We start from the raw sequence: 17,736 nt of genomic DNA, 5'->3' as shown, positions 1-17,736 counted from the left end.
ATTTAATACATAGAATTGGGAACGTTACATTCAATTTCATTCAGACTGCCTGATACTAATGGGCGCCGCCATTTTCCCCCGGGGCTTCCACAGGAGGAGGGGGGTGGGAGGAGGGAGGGTGTAGTGACGCACATACAGTAGTGGGTGACGGCGCGAGGCACATGTGGGCCAATCAGAGGGCATTCCCCGACAATTCACATGAACGCGCATTGCTATGACCAGCGTAGTTAACACATTCAGTGCCAAGGACGTCTGTGCACGTCCTAAAAAAAAGTAACGTTCAGTGCCAAGGACGTCTGTGGACGTCCTAAAATCATAATTCATATTATTCCATAATTCTGCTGTTTAAGGTCGTACCCAGCCAGTGAGCATGAATCCCTTCAAGGGATCACACGGCGCCACCTTAAACATCGTCACAGGAGCTGCTCCACCCACCTCAGATCCTTTACTTTGTACAGGAGACAGCGGAGAAAGCCGTGGAAACCGATGCATGCTTTCTGCCAGAGCCTATATATTGCTCCGTCTACAGCGAGAGTGGGCTCGGCTGCATCCGCGCTCACAACTGAGCTCTTATGCTTCTATCTATCTCCACACGATTTCCTAGAAAGGCAGCATCCGAAGCCGAACGGGCCAAGCCTTTTCGTTCAGTCGCGTTTGCCAGCGCGCATCATTTCCTTGATGCCCATCAAGGAAATGATGCGCGCAGCAAAGCTGGGATCTGTCCGGGGCAAAAACGAGTCGAGAAAGCAAACTCTGTGCGTGTGGGAGGAGCCCGCAGCTCAGAGGTGGAGAGGGGGGGGGGGGGGGGGGGGGAGAGGGGTGTGTGACACACACAGGCTGCACAGAAACCACACCACACGCCACCACATCAGAAAACACCAGCCAGAGTCAGTGAATGTGCTGGTGCAAAAGGTATTCATAAAAGGGGCTATATCTTGGAAAGAAAAAAAAAACGACAGAAAACCCATGAAAGTGCACTTTTTTGAGAGGCTGTAATTTCATAATGGAACTGTCTAGAAACAAAATTTCTTCTTTGGAAGAAGCAGGAGTGTTCAATCTTTCATTAAAGTCCAGCCCCGTTAATATAGCCATAATAGAAAAAATTCTATAGCTGTTTTCAACTGAATGGAAGTGAATCTGGCACAGGCTCCAGACAATTTTACTGAAGCGCTGTGGCACTGAATGTGTTAAGACCAGAGTAAGCCGTGTTGGTGCAACAGGCGTAAGTCCATGGTCTTAACTAAGACCGACGTAGGAGTTACGACCAGGCATAGTTAAGACCAGTTGGTGCAACCGGCCCCAGATGTATTACTGGTGACCACACAATCTAAAAGAGTTCTTTCTCCAACCCATCTCTCAACCACCACCACCACCTCTCTCTCTCTCTCTCTCTCTCTCAGGAGTGGAAGATCTCTCGGCTGACCTTCGAGTACGACTCAGAGCCGTTCGGGAAGGAGAGGGACGCCGCCATCAAGAAGCTGGCCATGGAGGCTGGAGTGGAGGTCATCGTCAAGACATCACACACTCTCTATGACCTGGACAAGTAAGGGAGCGACAGGCCCACACACACTCTTAACTGTCCTGAGGTCCAGAAGACCAGGGTTCAGCACACACTCTTAACTGTCCTGAGGTCCAGAAGACCAGGGTTCAGCACACACTCTTAACTGTCCTGAGGTCCAGAAGACCAGGGATCAGCACACACTCTGTCCTGAGGTCCAGAAGACCAGGGTTCAGCACACACTCTAACTGTCCTGAGGTCCAGAAGACCAGGGTTCAGCACACACTCTGTCCTGAGGTCCAGAAGACCAGGGTTCAGCACACACTCTAACTGTCCTGAGGTCCAGAAGACCAGGGTTCAGCACACACTCTGTCCTGAGGTCCAGAAGACCAGGATTCAGCACACACTCTTAACTGTCCTGAGGTCCAGAAGACCAGGGTTCAGCACACACTCTTAACTGTCCTGAGGTCCAGAAAACCTGTCATTGTATAGATTATGTCATTGTCAAGTCAAGTCAAGTCAAGTTTATTTGTATAGCACATTTCATACACAGAGGCAATTCAAAGTGCTTCACATAAAATGGTTGACAGGAAAAGAAAAGAAAAGAAAAGAAGAGAGTAAAATGGACATTTAAAAGCATCACCAAAAAAAACGAGTATAAAAAGTGCATTCATTAAGCACATAAAATGGTTGACAGGAAAATAAAAGATTTAAAAGCATCACAACAAAACTTAAAAAAAAAAAAAAAAAAGAGTATAAAAAGTGCAATAAGCAACAGGCGCAGCAGTTGCAGAAAGAGCTCAAACTTATAGAGGACTCATTGGGTTTGCATAGTAGCTGTCAGCAGTTAAAAGCGACGGTAAACATAAAAGTCTTTAGTCTATTTTTAAAAGTAAGTAAGGTTGGGGCAGATCTGAGGTCTTCAGGCAATTTGTTCCAGCTAGCAGAAGCATAGTGGGTAAATGCGGCCTTCCCGTGATTTGATTTGATCCTAGGGATAGTTAATAAGCTGGACCCTGTTGACCTAAGAGTTCTAGACGGTTCGTAGCGTGGGAGCAATTCAGCTATGTATTTTGGGCCTAGGCCGTTAAGTGATTTATAGACTAATAACAGTATTTTAAAATCTATTCTCTGACACACTGGCAACCAGTGTAAGGACTTAAGAACTGGAGTGATATGATCAGCTTTCTTAGTCTTCGTTAGAACTCTAGCAGCAGCATTCTGAATAAGTTGAAGCTGCCTAAGTTCTTTTTTGGAGAGACCAGAAAAAAGGCTATTGCAGTAGTCTAACCTACTATAAATGAAGGCGTGAATTAGTTTTTCTAGATCCTGTCTGGACATGTATCCCCTAATTCTTGTATAGATTCTAGGTTGTGTGTCTGCACCAAGGTCATCAAGACAACTTCCTGTACATGTATTTGATGTATTTGTGTGAATATATATATATTTTTAATTGAGACTCAAACTTAATTCCCGCGCCTCTCTCTCTCTCTCTCTGTCTGTCTGCAGGATCATCGAGCTGAACGGCGGGCAGCCTCCTCTGACCTACAAGCGTTTCCAGACGCTGATCAGTCGACTGGACCCTCCGGAGCTGCCCGTGGAGACGCTGTCGGACGCCCTGATGGGGCGCTGCGTCACCCCCGTCTCCGACGACCACGGAGACAAGTACGGGGTCCCGTCCCTGGAGGAGCTGGGTGAGAAAGCAAACACACACACACATACACACACACACACACACACACACACCAGATATAATGTAGGACTGTCAGTTTTTATTCAAAATTCAAATGTTCATTCAAATGTGTGTGTGTGTGTGTGTAACATTCGAAATGTAATGACTTGTTCGAATTCAAAATTGACAGTCTATACACACAGCAAACCCGTTGAAGTAGTTTGCTTTGTGATCAGTAGAGGGCCCTCTAACAATTCACCAGCTTGAGCTATTCATGCCTTTTCGACCCAGCTTGTTGTTTGCTACGATGATGATGACAGGGTAAAATGGAGGACACTAGCGAGCACAGCCGTCCTGTGGAAGTGTTTTGGGTTCTGCAGTGTAGATGGTAAAGTAACCAACAAAGAGAAGGCTGTAAAAAGCAGCCGTCTCCTCTGGCAAATGTCTTGTTTCTCCTCTGATTGTCCATTTTTGCCGATGGTAACTTGTCAGTTGGCTCGATTAGACTACTTCCCTAGTAACCAACTAACATAGCAACCATTAACCAATCGTTGCCTCTGAAGTGACTCCGGCGTTTGCGGAGGCCTCCACTGAGTTTCAGAGTGCAGACTAGAGCTCTCCAACAGCTAATGTTGTCATTCATTTTTTAGGGGGGTGGGGGGGGGGGGGACAACTTGCTTGTCATTTCAAATGAGTTGGAACATGATTTTTTGGAAAGATTTACAGTCCTAACTCCTAAACACAATATGGTTAATCTAAGCAAAGCCACGTTTAGTAATCCAATTATCATATTATATATTATAATTACCTGGTGATACCTGGTAATTGTCATATCATCACCATACGATGCCGACCGTCTTACAGTCAGTGCAGATGTCTGGTTTCTCTCTGTGCAGGCTGGTTCCACACAAACTGGTTGGCTCGGTAGATTAGCCAGGTGACCCAGGTGTTAAGCCTCTTACAGCGCCTCCAAAGGCCTGGCTTCTATTCACAGAAGGCTGTAGTTCATTCACACTCTGCTTACACCTGTTGCTAGTGTCCAAAATTAACTTTTCAACTCACCTGCCAGTGATTGGAGGCTGATTTAAAGACTCACTGACCACTCGGGTCTCACCAGTGGTAGACGCACTCAGCAGTTCAACTGGAGGCTTTGCAGTTGTTAGGTCCAGAGTCTCAGAAAGCGCGCGCGCGCACACACACACACACACACACACACACACACACACACACACACACACACCTGAGAGTGTGGGTGTGATGGTTATTCAGCAGGCGACCTCACCTGTCTAAGGCTTTTATACAGCCAGTGAACCATAGCTTAGCCATGCTTCATATAGTCTCTTAAAACAGACTGTCTCATCTACATCCGGCGAATGCAGCTATACACAGTCTGTACGTTACACCCCCAGAACATGCACAAGGAAGTTGGGAAAAAAACCTTCAGACAGGAAAGAAGTTCGACGGAATCCGACCAATCACGACACGTGTGTCCACGAAAAATGCCGCATATTGGATTCTGATTGGACTAATGAGCGGAAGACCCGCCTTTCTACTTCCCATTCCGGTTGGTGCATGATTCTCCCCCACGAAGTACAGACGGTATGGCGGAAGCATTTGAAAATTGCGGAAGCCAACTCGTCTGTTCTAAGAGACTATGCTTCATATGAATTACCAGCAGGTTGGAATGGATGCTGATTGGCTGGATGAAACTCCCTGTTGTATTCACCTTATGTCTGGCTTGAGAGACTAACAGGAAGTGTGAACACAATTGGAAGTTCCGATTGAGTTGACACTTCCTGTGGCAGAGCGTATCCCCACAGCCTGCTTCCAGTGAGTCAGTAGCTTTGAGCAGAGACCATCTCTGGTTTGAGCAGGTAAAACAGCCGGCGTTTTGAACAGGAAGTCCTAACACAAACGGGTCAAGTGGGCGGGGCTACATAAGGTGAATACCATTTTTTGACTTGGGAGTTTAAGGCAGAGGGGCTGGAAGGAATGTTGAATGGTTCAGCACCTGCACGGTGTTTCAGACCAGTGTTCTGTTGTCTCCAGGCTTTGACACAGAGGGCCTGCCTTCAGCTGTGTGGCCAGGAGGCGAGACCGAGGCTCTGACCAGGATAGAGCGCCATCTGGAGAGAAAGGTCAGTACTGCACCCACCTTTTTTTGTTACACCGTTCATTCATGCGTTAAACCTTACACCATCATGGGCCACTCAAACTCTCAACCGAACCCCATACAATTAAGGCCTTTTAAACGAGGAAATTAATTAATAGAAAATGAATGAATAAATAAAATATCTACCCCATATACCCCAATATCAGCCCATTATATTGAGAAATGAACATGTCAGTCTAACCCTAGTATAGACCTTTTCCCACCTTTTTTTTATAATATATACATTTTCTAAATTATCATCATAACACCTTTGGTAAATGTGTCTGTCTGTCTGTCTGTCTGTTTGTCTCCCTGTCTGTCTGTCTGTCTGTCTGTCTGTCTGTCTGTCTCCCTGTCTGTCTGTCTGTCTGTCTGTCTGTCTGTCTGTCTGTCTCCCTGCCTGTCTGTCTGTCTGTCTGTCTGTCTAGGCGTGGGTGGCTAACTTTGAGCGTCCCAGGATGAACGCCAACTCCCTGCTGGCGAGCCCGACCGGCCTGAGCTCGTACCTCCGCTTCGGCTGCCTCTCCTGTCGCCTTTTCTACTTCAAACTCACCGACCTCTACCGCAAGGTGGGCGTGGTCTTGGCCAGATTTTCTTTTTTTTATTATTAAAAATATATACTTTTATCATGGACCAAACATTACCTGAAGCTCTAAAACACCTTTAGAAATCCAATCTGGATGCAACTCTCCCTTAAGCAATTAATTGCATATTGCATATAGGTACGCAGGGGTGTAGTAGGTAAATACTAGGGATGGGCATTTCTAGCAAAAACACTATTCGAAATTCGCTGGCCAAAGTCGACTTTTAATCGAAATTCGAAATTCGGAAAAAAAAAGTAAAAAAAAAAAAAAAAAAAAAAATTGTGAGTGAAATGTTGCATTGTCTCCCCTGATTCTAAGTATAGTCGAATCGCTTGGTTTGAGCAAGTAAAACAATTTTCATAAGCATTTTAAGCAAGGTTTATGGAAAAATGAATGGCGGATGAAATCCCATGAAGAGGGAGAGGTTGCTTATAAAAATTGTTTTACTTGCTCAAACCAAGCGATTCGACTATACTTAGAATCAGGGGAGACAATGCAACATTTCACTCACAATTTTTTTTTTTTTTTCAATAAACGAATTTCGACTTTCAATAATAAAAGTCGACCTTGATAATAACAACGATTATTCGAAAATTCGAAATTCGATGCCCATCCCTAGTAAATACAGAGGTGGGTAAACTATCCAAGGTGAGTAGTTTACCCACCTTGTTTCCCCTCATTGGTTGATATAGTTGATCTGAAAATAGGAGAGTAAACTCTCTGCCTGATTTCAAAGAGGTGGGTGAGTGTTTACTTGCATTTACCCTCCCATACACCCCTGCATATAAGTTCATATTGCGATTTTGTATAATTTTTTTTATCAATTGTTAAATTTTTTGGATCAATTGTTCAGCTCTAGTTCTTGGGGATTTACCTGTTAATAAAAAGGATTGATAAAAAAAAAAGTTGATGGCAGTCGTCTTCAACTCTTTGTGTTATTGTTTTACATTTTTTTTTATCCAGGTGAAGAAGAACAGCTCTCCGCCCCTCTCGCTGTACGGCCAGCTGCTGTGGCGCGAGTTCTTCTACACGGCGGCGACCACCAACCCGCGCTTCGACAAGATGGAGGGAAACCCCATCTGCGTCCGCATCCCGTGGGACCGGAACCCCGAGGCGCTGGCCAAGTGGGCCGAGGCCAAGACGGGCTTCCCCTGGATCGACGCCATCATGACCCAGCTCAGGCAGGAGGGCTGGATCCACCACCTGGCCAGGCACGCCGTCGCCTGCTTCCTCACACGGGGCGACCTGTGGGTCAGCTGGGAGGAGGGCATGAAGGTGAGGGGGGAGAGGGGGGAGGCAGAGATGGCTTGTTCATGTCATCACCGTCGCCCACCGGGCGGAGACCAACCAAGGGGTCGGTCTCTGTCCGTCCGTCACACTGTAATGTCCCAATGTAAACAACATAGGCAGGTGGGTTCCTATGACCTCCCACTACTCAGGCAAGGCTCGACCCCCATGTGTTGACCAGATGGTGGCGCTATAGCAACTGTACGTTTTGGCCTATAACCTCTGAACCGTATGGGCCACAATCAAAGTTCATAAGCACTTTACCTGGATTCCTTGGGTTCATTCTGCATTCATCCATATAGGCTCTGCCCATCTCGCATCCATCCATATAGGCCCCACCCATCTTGGCCAACATAATTTCCCGCCATTTCGAATTTTGTCCACGTCCGTTTTTGTTTTTTTCTCTCTTTACTGACTGACCAAAGCAACTACATCACCGATGACTGACCAAAGCAACGACGGGGTTCCAGAGGGTCCCCGGCAAATTTCGGAGTTGTTAAAGTTAACTCTCTACCTACAATGGACAAAATGGTCATATCTGACAGTAGAAATATTCTCCGGTTTCGGTCCAAGAGACAAAATCTCATTAAATGGGGTTCTGTGCTTCTAATGTGGACTAAATTAAGGGTCCTTGGTATGAAAAAGGTTGAGAACCATTGATGTGGAACTTACGTGTATGTGTGTGTGTGTGTGTGTGTGTGTGTGTGTGTGTGTGTGTGTGTGTGTGTGTGTGTGCGTGCGTGGGCGTGCGTGGGCGTGCAGGTGTTTGAGGAGCTGCTCCTGGACGCAGACTGGAGCGTGAACGCGGGCAGCTGGATGTGGCTCTCCTGCAGCTCTTTCTTCCAGCAGTTCTTCCACTGCTACTGCCCCGTGGGCTTCGGCCGCCGCACCGACCCCAACGGGGACTTCATCAGGTGGGTGTCGCTCCCTGCTGCCACCCGTAGATGGCACCCTTCCTCCCTCTGTCTCTCTCTCTCTCTCTCTGACACACACATGTAGGGAAGCACAGCGGTGGCAAAGTGGAGTTAATATGTGCGGGTCCACGGTATGGTGGCAAGTTGGCAAGTTGGATTGTTGGAAACTATTTTCCAAGGGCACTGCCGCCAAGCGCCGCCCATCGCAATCCCACAATGGAGACCTGCACCGCCAGACTCCTCTCACGGTAGGGAGGGGGGAGGCTGGCCAGCGAGACTAGACACAAAGTGACTTTTATTCGACTGTCGTCTTGACAAGACCTCCAAAAAAAACATTCACTTCTGTAGAAGACATAGCCTGCTTAATCCTTGCTAACATGACCATGTGATCACGTCACATGGTTTGTTATGCTGATTGGCTGAAGGAGTTTGTCTGTCAAGGCAACTACTCCCGCCCACTGAAATCGATGTGGGCGGCTACAAGTCCAGACTGATTCATGGAGCGAGGCAGAATGTGAGGTCACATGATCAGGGTGGTTTTACCAGGCTAACCAGCAACATAATGTGAGGTCACATGATCAGGGTGTTTTTTACCAGGCTAACCAGCAACATAATGTGAGGTCACATGATCAGGGTGTTTTTTACCAGGCTAACCAGCAACAGAATGTGAGGTCACATGATCAGGGTGTTTTTTACCAGGCTAACCAGCAACATAATGTGAGGTCACATGATCAGGGTGTTTTTTACCAGGCTAACCAGCAACATAATGTGAGGTCACATGATCAGGGTGTTTTTTACCAGGCTAACCAGCAACATAATGTGAGGTCACATGATCAGGGTGTTTTTTACCAGGCTAACCAGCAACATAATGTGAGGTCACATGATCAGGGTGTTTTTTACCAGGCTAACCAGCAACATAATGTGAGGTCACATGATCAGGGTGTTTTTTACCAGGCTAACCAGCAACATAATGTGAGGTCACATGATCAGGGTGGTTTTTACCAGGCTAACCAGCAACAGAATGTGAGGTCACATGATCAGGGTGTTTTTTACCAGGCTAACCAGCAACAGAATGTGAGGTCACATGATCAGGGTGTTTTTTACCAGGCTAACCAGCAACAGAATGTGAGGTCACATGATCAGGGTGTTTTTACCATGCTGACCAGCAACAGGGGGGGGGGGGGGGACCGGCAAAGCTTGGTTTGGTTTGGAACAGCACTGTGAGATGTTGCTTCTCCAGCGTGTCCCAGTCACTGGTTCATTGGCTCTATCCGGGAGGTTCACACGTTGTTTTCATCTGAACAGCTGTGTTCTTAACTTGGGATTGCAGCCTTTTTGAGCCTTTTGAGTCCCCTCCCCTTTTGAGTCACGTCTTGAACAAAAGCCCTCGGGCACTGTGACGGTAACTCTCTGCAGTGCCACAGTCCCCGGAGTCCACAGGATACTGTACTCTCATATACTGTAGCCATACTGTGCAGTGGTGTGAATGTTCGTAGCAACTATTTTCCATAGCATTTTTAAGCATGAAGCGCTGAAGCACCAGCGTGCTCGTATCAAATTACGCTCATGGGCTGTATGAAGAAAACTGTATGATTAACTTTAGTGAATCTGGAATGCAATGATGCATGCTTTTTGATATATATATATTAGTTAATTATATGTTTACATGATGTTCTCAAGCAAAGTCAAAACAAACCTGAAATGTTGACCATGTCATAGTGAGAGTCAGATGCATGCATGTTCATGAGATTCCATAAAAGAAAAAAGAAAAGTACTGCACATTAAGAATATTGAACACTAGGAACATTTCAACCAGTATTTGAAATATTGGAGCAAACTATTTAAACTATTATTCGACCAAGTTTTGGAAATATCTTTAACTATTTCTGCTTCAAAAATGGCAAGTTATGTCCACTGGTGTTATTGCAAACAGTGTGTCCTAACCTGCTGTGTGTGTGTGTGTGTGTGTGTGTGTGTGTGTGTGTGTGTGTGTGTGTGTGTGTGTGTGTGTGTGTGTGTGTGCGTGCGTGTGCGTGTGCGTGTGCGTGTCTGTGTGTGTGTGTGTGTGTGTGTGTGTGCGTGTGGCCCAGCCCTCCTTGGTTGTGTAACCTTCCTGTATCGATGCAAGCCGGAATATCTAGATATGTGTCCCTCCCTGTGCTTCCAGACGTTACTTACCTGTCCTCCGAGGTTTCCCCGCTAAGTACATCTACGACCCGTGGAACGCCCCGGAGGCCGTGCAGGTGGCCGCCAAGTGCGTGATCGGCGTCCACTACCCCAAACCCATGGTGCACCACGCCGAGGCCAGCCGCCTCAACATCGAGAGGATGAAGCAGATCTACCAGCAGCTGAGCCGATACAGAGGACTGGGTAAGAGGAGGCGCAGGAGAGCGGGACAGTGTGCATGGCCCGGGAAGCACTTCTACTCTTTGAGCCGCTTCACATTACTTTTGCAGAGTTGGTTTGCAAAAAAGAAAGAAAAACACACAACACAAAACAAGGCAAAAACTGCATGCGATCAGCAGGAAGTGGACGTGTCTGTAAAGGGGAGACTTACCCGTAGAACCCATTCCCATTCTGATATCTTGAGGTCAGAGGTCAAAGGACCCCTAATGGCCATGCCAGTTTTCCCCTCGACCAAATTTAGCCTAACTTTGGAGCGTTTATTAACCCCTCCCACACACACACACACACACACACACACACACACACACACACACACACGTACGTACATACACACAAGCTAGCATGTCATGGCGGGTACCAATGGATGCCTTAGGTCTTCTAATTTCATGTTACCAGGATCTTTAGGCCTTCTGGTTTCATATGTTACCAGGATCTTTAGGTCTTCTAATTTCATGTTACCAGGATCTTTAGGCCTTCTGGTTTCATATGTTACCAGGATCTTCACTCTATCTTTCCTAGCTTTTACAGTAATGTCAGCTGCGGACACTTTTTTTTAATGAGCTTGTCCATGCCATGGCGAGCCAAAACAAAGGGCCCGCGGGCCAAACGTGGCCCGCGGGCCCCGAATTGGTCAGCCATGATCTAGCAAGATTAGTAAAGGAAGCAAATAGAAGTGGGCTTGACGTGTACGTGTGTGTGCGTGTGTGTGTGTGCGTGTGTGTGTGTGTGTGTGTGTGTGCGTGTGCGTGTGCGTGTGCTTGTGTGTTAGGCCTGCTGGCATCGGTGCCGTCCACCAATGGGAACGGCAACGGAGGGATGATGGCCTACTCTCCTGGAGAGCAGCAGTCAGGGACCAACAACAACAACAACAACAACAACTCACACTGTAAGTAAACATGTATGACTGTGTCACCAACGTGTGCAGCAGCTAATAAATCCGGGCTAAATATCTGAAAACTGGACTAGAGAAAGAGAGGTGGTTGAAAAAGGTTGTGCTGTGGCTGTTGATGATTGTGGTTAGCTAGACCTAGCTATTCTCTGTAAAGTCCTCTGAGACATGCTTGTGAATTAGGGCTATACAAATAAACTTGACTTGATACGCCTCCTCTCTCTTCTCCTCTAGTGCCCGGAGTGTTGGGGAGCTCTGTCGCCACGGCTAACGGCAGCGGGAGCATCTTGCTCAACTTTGGCAGCAGCAAGCAGTCGGGGCCCAGCCGCAAACAACCGCCACCGCCGCCACAGCAACAACCACACGGTACGTCCTCAGGTGGAGGGTTCCTGTTAGCATTAGCAACAACCACATGGTACGTCCTCAGGTGGAAGGGTCCTTTTAGCATTAGCATGAGCAACAACCACACGGTACGTCCTCAGGTGGAAGGCTCCTTTTAGCATTAGCATGAGCAACAACCACACGGTACGTCCTCAGGTGGAGGGTTCCTGTTAGCATTAGCATTAGCAACAACCACACGGTACGTCCTCAGGTGGAAGGCTCCTTTTAGCATTAGCATGAGCAACAACCACATGGTACGTCCTCAGGTGGAAGGCTCCTGTTAGCATTAGCAACAACCACATGGTACGTCCTCAGGTGGAAGGCTCCTTTTAGCATTAGCATGAGCAACAACCACACGGTACGTCCTCAGGTGGAGGGTTCCTGTTAGCATTAGCATGAGCAACAACCACACGGTACGTCCTCAGGTGAAAGGCTCCTTTTAGCATTAGCAACAACCACATGGTACGTCCTCAGGTGGAAGGCTCCTGTTAGCATTAGCATTAGCAACAGCCACATGGTACATCCTCAGGTGGAAGGCTCCTTTTAGCATTAGCATGAGCAACAACCACATGGTACGTCCTCAGGTGAAAGGCTCCTTTTAGCATTAGCATGAGCAACAACCACATGGTATGTCCTCAGGTGAAAGGCTCCTTTTAGCATTAGCATGAGCAACAACCACATGGTACGTCCTCAGGTGAAAGGCTCCTTTTAGCATGAGCAACAACCACATGGTACGTCCTCAGGTGGAAGGCTCCTTTTAGCATTAGCATGAGCAACAACCACATGGTACGTCCTCAGGTGGAAGGCTCCTGTTAGCATTAGCATGAGCAACAACCACATGGTACGTCCTCAGGTGGAAGGCTCCTGTTAGCATTAGCATGAGCAACAACCACATGGTACGTCCTCAGGTGGAAGGCTCCTGTTAGCATTAGCATGAGCAACAACCACATGGTACGTCCTCAGGTGAAAGGCTCCTTTTAGCATGAGCAACAACCACATGGTACGTCCTCAGGTGAAAGGCTCCTTTTAGCATGAGCAACAACCACACGGTACGTCCTCAGGTGAAAGGCTCCTTTTAGCATGAGCAACAACCACATGGTACGTCCTCAGGTGAAAGGCTCCTTTTAGCATGAGCAACAACCACACGGTACGTCCTCAGGTGGAGGGTTCCTGTTAGCATTAGCAACAACCACACGGTACGTCCTCAGGTGGAAGGCTCCTGTTAGCATTAGCAACAACCACATGGTATGTCCTCAGGTGGAGGGTTAGCATTAGCAACAACCACACGGTACGGCCTCAGGTGGAAGGCTCCTGTTAGCATTAGCAACAACCACACGGTACGTCTTCATGTGGAAGGCTCCTGTTAGCATTAGCAACAACCACACGGCACGTCCTCAGGTAGAAGGCCCCTGTCAGCATTAGCAACAACCAAACGGTACGTCCTCAGGTCAAAGGCTCCTGTTAGCATTAGCATTCCACAGCAACAACCACATGGTACATCCACAAGTGGAAGGCCCCTGTTAGCCTTAGCATTAGCATTAGCGACAGGGCTATTGATTACCAAGAGGCACCGCTAACAAGCATTTTTTTGAAGCAGAGCTGAATGATGTGATCGTTTTATCAGGTTGTGGACAAAAAACAGACTAAAACTTAAAATTTCAAAAAAGTCAACTTTAGGAATATTGAATTGTAAATGACCGTCTCTACTTTGAATCTCAAGCTCCACACCTGATATTCATTTGTATTTTATTTTGGGGGGTAACATGATTATATCAGGATCAAATGCCAGGACAACAGTAGCACTGTAGGACCCTGTCACAATGCACACAGTATTAAGGTGTGTGTGTGTGTGTGTGTGTGTGTGTGTGTGTGTGTGTGTGTGTGTGTGTGTGTGTGTGTGTGTGTGTGTGTGTGTGTGTGCGCGTGCGTGCGTGCGTGCGTGTGTGTGTGTGTTTTGCAGGTTACCAGTCAGCGCTAGACCCCAGCAAGACCATCACCAGCAGCCAACTCTACCACAAGTTCGCTGTACCTCAGACCCCAGGTGCGCCCCTGCCCCCTTGTGTGTGCCCTGCCCCCTTGTGTGTGCCCCGCCCCCTTGTGTGTGCCCCGCCCCCTTGTGTGTGCCCCCGCCCCCTTGTGTGTGCCCCGCCCCCTTGTGTGTGCCCCGCCCCCTTGTGTGTGCCCCCGCCCCCTTGTGTGTGCCCCGCCCCCTTGTGTGTGCCCCGCCCCCTTGTGTGTGCCCCGCCCCCTTGTGTGTGCCCGTCCCAGCTGATGTCTGCTGTGTCACAAACTCAACTTGTTTGATTGAGTTTTTATTCATTTGTTTCTGAAATCACAGACATGATAATCATGCACAGCTCTGTACCCGCTTTTTTTTTTAAATTGAAACGAGTGTCTATTGTGTAGTAGACGTGCTCTGGTGTTAGGGATGGGGCCGATCCGATCCAATATCGGTATCGGGTGCCGATATTGGCACTAATTCACGGATCGGAATCGGGGGGGAAAAAAATAAAAATTTGCAATTCCAGCGCGGGCCGTAATTTGCCCATGTATAATAGTATCCTTCTTTGCCTTAAAAAAAAAAGATTGGCCAAATCCTTGCCTATACTGTATATTCAAGAAAAATATTAGTATCGGCATAATATCGGTATCGGCAGATATCCAAATTCAGGTATCGGAATCGGATCGGAAGTGAAAAAAGTGGATCGGTGCATCCCTATCTGGCGTCACTTGAATAGTGAGCAATGCCATTACACTAGATGTGGCTACTGAGTTACCCTTCAACTTTTCCCGGCCCGTCGTCTAGAGCAGTGGTTGTCAACGTGGTGTCCGGGGCAGGGGTCCTTGAGGGGTGGTCCCCAGCAAATTGACGAATTGTCGAAACTTCCGCTGTATTTCATTTACAAGAAGTTAACGCAATTAGAGAATGTAGAAGAATAACAATTTTGATCACAGTGTGACTGTTATCTCTCTACCTGCAATGCAGATAGTCATGGAATTCTGGACCAAATCATAATGTAACAATAAACGTATTCTCAGATTTGGGTTCAGGAGACAACATGTCATCAAAGCGGGCTCCCTGGTCCTAATGTGAACTAAATTAGGATTGAGAGATTAGGATTCAGATTGGGAATCACTGGTGTAGGTTCAGGACATGTGTAGAAAAAAGCCTTGCTTGGCTGTTAGAGGAAAGGATTACAGTGGCAAAATGACCACCACTCAACCAGAGATGCTCACAAGTCATTTCTTTGCAAGTCCAAGTTAAGTCCCAAGTCTTTGAGCTAGAGTCCAAGTCAAGTCTCAAGTATTTTAGCTATAGTCAAAGTCAAGTCTCAAGTCTTTGGTCATAAGTCCAAGTCAAGTCTCAAGTCTCTTATGCATGAGCGTTCTGTCTATCTGTTAAAATCCATCATAGACGCTTCACCAAATTAGGCCTCACATTTCCCTACCACACAAACCGCTGCTAGTGTTTTTGATATTTTCATGCTGTGAAGCCTGCAAATTCCTGACTGTGCTGTCTGTGCAGGACGCCTCTTGCACACCGGGGGCAGCATCACAGGGAAGCGGGAGCGCGAGTCGGAACGAGACGCGCTGGGCGAGAAGGACTCGACTGCCTGCTCCGCCCACAAGATGCAGAGGCAGAGTGCAAAGGTCAGCCTGTTCAGCCATTTGTTTGATTTATATATATATATATATATATATATATATATAAATATAATTTACGTTGACGCGTTATTTGACAGCCCATAATATATATGTTGTCATTTTTTCTTGTTGTTCTTTCTGCTGATGTGATGCTCCTGATATGTGGATTTTCAGTGTTTGTGTGTAGTTCTAATGATCTGCTGTGTCTCCTGTTACTTGTCATGCAGACGAGCTAGAGCAGCTGGAGGTGAGATCACGTGACTCCACTGTGAAGTCAGCATCCAGCCCGCCGCAGAGAGAGGAGACCCCAGCATCACCACCTCTCCTGCCCCCCCCCCTCCACACACACACACACACACGTGCGCGTGTGCAGACACACACGCGCCCACACAGCTCCGGAGCAGGCCCTGGCTCTGTTCAGAAACTCCCCGGGGTGTAAAACACAAAGGTGAAATGTGACTGTGGCTTTAATTCAGTTTATAGAAAGGCTGTTTACACCATGAGTCCACCATGCGCTCTGACAGTGAAACACAGATGCGTGAGACTGGCTTAGAGGAAAAGTCCTCACTGCGCTAACAGCAATTTAACATGGTTTCAAATTCTCGCCAAGGCAACTGAATTAATAAGCAGAGAAAACTTTGGTGAACATTGTCAGTAGGGATGCTCCGATCCATCGGCCAGTGCCCAGAATCTAATGTGGATAACTTTCACATACATTTACCTCATTATATGAAACTTTGGCCATGTTTAATATGGACCTCCAACATTTATATATATATATGTATAATATATATATATATATATATATATATATATATAATCTTCACCTCAACATGAGATATGTGCTGTTTCAGGACAAAGATTGTGTAGTTAGCTTGCTTAAACCTGGCTTGAACCTTGGACTAGGAAGACTGAAACAGATAGACTGTCTTTGTAGTCTCTCTCTATTTATGTAAATATTGAGGTAGAAAAAATAAATTGTGGATAGTTTTTTTATCTTCATTTGATGGATGAAATGTATGTCAAATGGAAACTGTTAGACGTATAATGCTACAGTATGACCTTTTTTTTGCCATGGCCGATCGGTATCGGCAGACATGGACATAGACGATCGGGATCGACGATTGTGCCCAAAACAAAAGTGATCGAAGCATCCCTAATTGACAGTAGAGATGAAACTATGAAAATTTCATATCACGATTGTAGTGACCAAAATGACCACGCTTATCAGTATTATCGTATTGTTCAAATGTGCTGAAATTTTTCAAAAAGTACTGATACACTTAGTGAAATCATTTCGCCAAGGCTGTGCGCCTGTGTCTGGGAGTCTGTTGCTAAGTTTTTATTGATGATGAACAGTATTTACTGTGTTTTTCAAAGCGCTGTGATCACGATAACATGGTTTTAACGATAATTAAAAATTTTAACGGCACTACTAAAGTCAGGAATTTTATCACGTTCATCATTAAATTTGTAATCATTTCATCCCAAATTGACAGTGCATCTAACAGCTAGGGTTGTATAGACCACGCCCTCCAGGTGTGTGTATGTGTGTGTGTGTGTGGTGTTATGGCGATGTGCAAAATTAATCAAGTGATTTAAACGGATCAATGACCAACATGGCAGCTTACCAAGTCCACACGCACACAGAGGCTCATGGACCATACCTAGGCATACATGTACAGTAACTGTCTATTTTGTATCAAAGTAACTTACACCTCAACCTTGCAGCTTGACTCTGTACGCAAACTGCTACAATATTGTCTTAACACCCTCCACCAGCCAATATACTGTATCAACACTGGAGCAGCTAGTATTTTAAGTAATATGTTCTTTAGCTACAAATTGAGTTATGTTGTCACAAGTCACATTTTCACCTCTGTTTCCCCACACAGCTGTAAGAGTTTCTAAAACGTCTTCAAAAGTTGTTTAGTCTGTAGGTTTCCTGAAGACAAATCACTTACGAGTGCGTCGGAGGCATTCTGCGCTGTTGAAAATATTGCAACTTGTGCTGTGCAACCAAAACTCTGCGCTTCATCTCAGAGAAGATGTGGTTGCGACGTGATGTCGGTCGAAAACCCAGAGGACAGACGTGGCGGGCTGCACTCCCCTCTCCAGGCTGCAACTTTTTCTAAGATTTCTTACCAAAACCAAAAACTTTATAAACAATTTAGAAAGAAACAATGGAACAAATGAAGACAATAACGGACGGGCAAGGTCTGATCCACCCAACCATCCAAAACTGACATTCCTCAGAAAGCAGGACAGTGGAACGGGTCGACAAGGAGAGCAGAGCGCGAGCTGAAGT

The 17,736-nt window shown here is 46.6% G+C and overlaps 1 protein-coding gene across 1 annotated transcript in view; it reads left to right on the top strand.

Annotated features, from left to right (window-relative positions):
* Window positions 1-16,180, top strand: part of LOC310794776 (cryptochrome-1-like) — a 31,391-nt gene extending 15,211 nt beyond the window's left edge. Inside the window, exons 4-15 of the mRNA XM_083656813.1 lie at window positions 1,401-1,543; window positions 3,008-3,192; window positions 5,220-5,308; window positions 5,751-5,891; window positions 6,870-7,181; window positions 7,956-8,107; window positions 10,275-10,477; window positions 11,283-11,399; window positions 11,637-11,768; window positions 13,744-13,824; window positions 15,310-15,434; window positions 15,656-16,180. Of these exons, the coding sequence (XP_083512939.1) occupies window positions 1,401-1,543; window positions 3,008-3,192; window positions 5,220-5,308; window positions 5,751-5,891; window positions 6,870-7,181; window positions 7,956-8,107; window positions 10,275-10,477; window positions 11,283-11,399; window positions 11,637-11,768; window positions 13,744-13,824; window positions 15,310-15,434; window positions 15,656-15,664 (1,689 nt within the window). The 3' untranslated portion in view covers window positions 15,665-16,180. The remainder of the gene's footprint in view (window positions 1-1,400; window positions 1,544-3,007; window positions 3,193-5,219; window positions 5,309-5,750; window positions 5,892-6,869; window positions 7,182-7,955; window positions 8,108-10,274; window positions 10,478-11,282; window positions 11,400-11,636; window positions 11,769-13,743; window positions 13,825-15,309; window positions 15,435-15,655) is intronic.
* Window positions 16,181-17,736: the final 1,556 nt, after the last annotated feature.

This window comes from Poromitra crassiceps (genome assembly GCF_964638095.1).
Source record: "Poromitra crassiceps genome assembly, chromosome: 20".
Classification (NCBI taxonomy): Eukaryota; Metazoa; Chordata; class Actinopteri; order Beryciformes; family Melamphaidae; genus Poromitra; species Poromitra crassiceps.
The sequence above is the reverse complement of the archived record's forward strand: the minus strand, read 5'-3'. Positions and strand labels throughout refer to the sequence as shown.